Source organism: Crotalus tigris, unplaced genomic scaffold (genome assembly GCF_016545835.1).
Source record: "Crotalus tigris isolate CLP2741 ecotype Arizona unplaced genomic scaffold, ASM1654583v1 scf7180000017551.9496454, whole genome shotgun sequence".
NCBI classification, from domain to species: Eukaryota; Metazoa; Chordata; class Lepidosauria; order Squamata; family Viperidae; genus Crotalus; species Crotalus tigris.
Genome location: NW_024096469.1, coordinates 5,348,198 through 5,353,310, shown reverse-complemented (window position 1 = coordinate 5,353,310; position 5,113 = coordinate 5,348,198). Strand labels below are relative to the sequence as shown.

The window sequence follows — 5,113 nt, the reverse complement described above, 5'->3', positions numbered from 1 at the left end:
ATAGGCACAGTTTTTATACATTGAAAATTAATGTGCTTTGGATGACAGATCATCCCAGCCTTCTGACCTCAGAATTCTTCTATAGCGCCCTGTACCTGTATTTCTCTGTTCTATTCTATCAGTCCAGTAATAGTAGAAATCAGTATTACCATGCAGTAATTACCTTCTGCCAAGTTATGTGAGCTCATGAATAAGAAAGGTGTTGCAGTCATGGCCAAAGTTATTAACATCCAGTTCATTCCATAGGATCAACTCTACCTATGTGCTATCTGGCATTATAAGTCTCCAGGAAAAAACATCAAAATAGCAGAGCTTAAATTACATATTTTGGAAGACAAGTCAATCTGCACACCAGAAGTGAAGCTGATGCTTAGCACACCAATATAACAACATCAAAATATACCTATCTTGGCCAGCATAGGTTAGACTTACCCTCAAAGAGAGAAGCATTTAGCAGAATAAGATTCCAGCATGGGTATTTCATCCCTTTCCATTAAAATTCTCCTTGACTATTCCACAACTGTAAAATTGAAATAGATTCTGTTTTTTTAAGACATAGTATGTTTAGAGAAAATTGCTTCCCATCCTCTACTCCCAAAAAACTCCAAAGGCTAAGACAGAAATTGGTCCAATGTGTATGCCATCTTTTGTTATATCCTTGCACTAAAACCTTTTACGCTCATTAAAACACCATGCATAAACGATAGGAGAGTAGCAGATTGCAAGTAACCAGTCCTATTTCAGCAGGATGAGGGAAAACAGCTGGTTTATAGGTCTGAAGGCCAATAGCTCCAATGTTCTCCAAAACTCTTTGCATCAAGATCAGTTTTGACTGTGAATCATTCTTGCTTCCTGCAAGGAAAGAGACACTGTTGTACATTCTTCTTTTTTATACCTTGTTGCATTTTTAAGGCAGGATGGGAGATAACCTCTCTGGGTTACTCCAAACTATCTGCTAAATGAGATCTTCTGTGATTCTGGAGAATCCAGTTTTCACAGCACAAATAACTACTTTATACTTGTGGCACATGGAAGCTACATTTTCCTTTTGCTTCAAGGAGAGAATAAGAAACCAGCAGCCAGATGTTAGATTTGCTTGTTTTATTTCAAGAGATGCCAGATTAATCAGAAGGCAGAAATTAAGTCATACTTTGAAGAAAAGGAGAAATAAGGAATGCATTACATAATCAGGGCAAGTTAGCCAGATTTGTCATAATTCTTGGAGAGGCAACAAATCCTGGCTTGCGTGCCTTAACTAAATATTGCACAGCAGGAGTTCAATTTTATATCCCTTGCCAATGATCATTAAAACAACAGTCAGAATTGGAACCATGATGTCTTTTTAACAGAAGTTTCCATTTGTGCTACCCCTTAGCCTTTCATATTCACCAGGGATTCTTTATAGTAATTCATAGGCACAGTCCTGGCCCTGTAGCCCCACAGTCTATCTGTGTGTGCTGTATTTACAACAGAGCAGGGAGTGAGCATCAGCCTTTCCTATAAGAAACATTAAGGAAAGCAATATTGCAGAGCAGAATTATTTCTCAGGCTTGGCACTGTCTCATTTTAATTCCTTTCTCACTTTCTCCCAGGATTAAATGTCTGCTGAATGTGCATCCAGCTTCAGACGGAGTCCTTGAGCAGCCAGGAAAAGCAAGATGCCAGCCAAACCCTCTGTGCCAAAAGAGAGCCACGCAAGTGCCAGGGACCAGCCAAAAGTAATATGGACATGGTCAAAACGCTGTCGGTCAAACATGCGCACAGTCTCAGTGAATGCTGCTTTGGAGTAGCAGATATAGGTGCTTGTCCCCGACAGAGTCAGGAATGCTGAAGGGAAGAAAAGTGGAGAAAAGGTCATCAGAGCACCAATTCGAGTAGCAAATATAGTCATTCTGTTGGTATCAGTAGAGGTAAATGGAGCAATGTCACAAACAGATGATCAAGCAAAGAGGCAGGGCTACCATCTCCTTGTTTGCTTGGAAGTTTCTAGAAGCATTTGTAAACGAGATAGAACTTTGCATTCTAATAAAGGGTATCCTTAGATGCCACACCATCATAAAATAGTTTCCAGAGAGATCTTGCTGTAAGTATCCAAGAAATAAGTCTCATAGGAGAGTGGTCCCTGCTAGAGAAATGCTTGTGGATTCTATCCAGAAAAGACCTGGATAAATCTAGCAACCGTATTAACTGCGCTTCAGTCATGTGTCCTATTAGCTTCAGAATAAATTAATTATTTATAGTTTCTAACATAGTGAATGTGATTGTTACAGCAATCCCACCGCTTCACTTGCTGGCAATTTGAGCCGGTTATTCTGAGATGGTTCACAGATAACCTATGTCCATGTCTGCTGTGAGTCTCAATTCCTAGAAGTACAATCTGCCCTGTATAATCTCAAGAGCCACTACTTGGATCTGAGATGATATGGGTGAATATTTGATAACAAACAAAACATGCACTGCCATTTGAAATGTCAGATCCGACAAGGAGTAGGAGGCACGCTCATAATGCAGAGATGCAGCTACGGGATTCTTCAAAATCTTTCCAGACATAATATCACTTACCACCCAATAGAAAATAGCAGCCTGTGAAGAGCAGAAGCCAGGAAATCTGGGCCAAGAAGCCAATGATCCCACAGATCCAGCCAAAAATAATCAAGATGAGACTGAGTGGCAGCAAGACCATGAAAGCTCGATGCATGTCTGACAAGGGGGGGGGGAACAGTGGCATAGCAAAAGAAGAAAGCAAAATCCTAGAAGTTGAATAAAGGAATATCCATCGGTTAAATTACAAGAATCTTTCCGCCAGAAACATCACTCCTTCTTAAACATCTATCAATTTTTCTCTGAAAGAACAAATACTCCCCTTATGTCCATCCCCAAAAATAAAAACAGTGCCCGCTTCTGGAAATAATCGGTTTTACAAAAGGCTCCATCCTCCTTTCTGAACTCAAGTGTTTTTACAGAGGACAAGTGTGCATTTCAAAATAGGAAGAGCAATATAAAATTTCCTACCACCATCAAGGATGCCGGAGTCACATAAATCTCTCTACTCACAGATAAGATGCTGGAGTGATGCCGGCACCAGCCAACTCTCTGCGCCAAAGGGGTCGATCAGGGGCATACAGGCATTTTGTCCTGGGGAAGCAGTAAAATAAGAAAAGCAACAGACATCTAGCAATGGGGTTCAGGGTGCTGGAATGCTGACCAAGGCAACATCAGCAACAGGCATGCCCTAGTTCAGTAAAAACTTCAAAAAGGCCACAAGTTAGAACTAAACAGTAGCAGTCCAGCTAACATTTGTGCTGAGTGACGGTACTTAGAGGTGCTTTTTTTGTCAAGATCACTAACTTAGTTGATTGTTGACAATTAAATCTCTTTAAAAAGTTAGAGGGTGCAAATCAAGCCCTTTTAGATAGCCCATTGTGCTCTCACTTCTTCCTAGGATAATATCACAGCAGGGGCACGCTTTTCTCATTTCATATCCAGTTGCACGACTTGGAGGAAGATCAAATGGGAAGAATGGGGATGTGTGTCTCTTGGGTGGTTTCAAATCTCTCTCGATGGCGGGCACCCTTTTCTCCTAGCTAAGCAAATAGATAACTGCATACTTGACCCACCTCAACTGCCATAAAAGTTCTTCCCCTCCCCAGATTATGTCATATTGAGAAATGAGGCGTTCATAACAATACCCATCCCTATACTTAGAAGAAGAAGGAGTCTCCATGCTACAGTCAATTGTGACAAAAGGAAGCAAAGCTCAGAAGACAAAGTAAGGCTCTATTTCACAGCCTAATGCAAATACATGCGGACGCTTCGGATCAGCTTTGGGATCCAACATATACCGTGCCATTTCATCGGGAATCCAGTTGACAAGGAGAGATACTAAAAGTCACGCTAGACATCAGAATGAGATACCGGTAGCAAGTACCTTCCCAGCAGTAGGGCTTGCACTTATAAAAAAAATTACATGAAAAATGTGGTGCATTCTTCAGAACTGATGGCTAAAGAAGCAGACAGCAGCCTTTGGCGGCAGCAACACCCGGTTTTTTTTTTTTTTTTTTTCATTGTTGTCTGCTTTGCCCAGGAAATCAGCTTTCTCCTCTTCTCCGAACAATTATTCTCTTAAGCCACTATTTCTAGAGCTTGCAGACCCCAGCTTCTACGGGTACCCAAAAGGCACCGGAATACTGAATCTAGGGATTGGGGGGGGGCATTAATGAGCCCAGGGAAAGCCACAAGAGAGTTAGGAGTCCCCCCCAAACCCTTCGCATTTTTCGTCGAACTGTATCACATTATTCAACTAGCAGAGGAAGCACAAATGTGCTGAGAGGGACGGCGGGAATGAAGGGCGAGCTGAGTTCAACGTCCTGAGACGCTACTCACTCGCCTCAAGCGCTCAGCCTTCAGTAGGGACTGCAGCTCTACCGGTCTTAGGCGGATGCGGTTTTCCCCGCCGCTAAAAGCCGCCGCCTGGATGGATGGATGGATGGATGGATGGATGGATGGATGGATGGATGGAAACGCCACTGATCAATTAGCCACGGAGTCCAGTCCACGCCCGAGAGCGGCATCGGCAGGCAAGGAGCAAGCAAGGCTGCCCCAGCCCTCACCTTCGCAGAGTTGCCAGAGCCCGGAGTGAGAACTCAGTTCCTCGCCATCCCGAGCGCTGCCGTTGCGCCCAGCCCCATCCACGTGGATCAAGTACCAGTAGTCGGTGCCGATGGCCGCAGCCAAGAAGCCGAAGCTGAGTAGCCCATTGAGCGCAGCGGCCAGGCAGAGCGTGCCGGGGGACAGAGCCGCCCCGCACTTCGATACCATGATCCCGCCTCCAGCACGGCGAGAGCAGGAGCCGAGAAGCTGCAGAGAGAGAGAGAGAAAGAGAGCGAGAGCGAGAGCGAGAGAGAGAGAGACGCCCCCTTTTGGGACGCAGCTCTACCTTCTGAGACACCTCTGGGGAGCCCGTGAGAGAGGAGGGTTCCGGAGTCGCCCAGTCAATTGACAACTGGGGCAATTGCGCAGCGGGGGCAATTGCGGCCGGCCTTTGTACTTCAAATTGGGGAACAGTACGAAGAGGCCTCTATGGGCGAAAGGGCAGACCCAGTTTCACCCAGAA

The 5,113-nt window shown here is 44.5% G+C and overlaps 1 protein-coding gene across 1 annotated transcript; it reads right to left on the bottom strand.

Annotated features, from left to right (window-relative positions):
- Nucleotides 1-1,139: 1,139 nt before the first annotated feature.
- Nucleotides 1,140-4,894, bottom strand: TMEM235 (transmembrane protein 235). The gene is made up of 4 exons (XM_039342452.1): nucleotides 4,611-4,894; nucleotides 3,055-3,135; nucleotides 2,563-2,700; nucleotides 1,140-1,827 (listed from the first exon to the last, which is right to left on the bottom strand). Exons 1-4 carry the CDS (start codon nucleotides 4,816-4,818, stop codon nucleotides 1,595-1,597), a joined length of 660 nt encoding a protein of 219 aa, XP_039198386.1. The 5' UTR covers nucleotides 4,819-4,894; the 3' UTR covers nucleotides 1,140-1,594.
- Nucleotides 4,895-5,113: the final 219 nt, after the last annotated feature.

Bases quoted from the DNA above. Each gene is read 5' to 3' on its own strand.
- TMEM235 (XM_039342452.1), bottom strand. From the start codon at position 4,818: ATGGTATCGAAGTGCGGGGCGGCTCTGTCCCCCGGCACGCTCTGCCTG. The intron at 3,136-4,610 runs GTGAGGGCTGGG...CTGCTTCCCCAG, and splicing joins GCTCTGGCAACTCTGCGAAG to GACAAAATGCCTGTATGCCC. The intron at 1,828-2,562 runs GTAAGTGATATT...TCTTCCCTTCAG, and splicing joins CTGCTATTTTCTATTGGGTG to CATTCCTGACTCTGTCGGGG.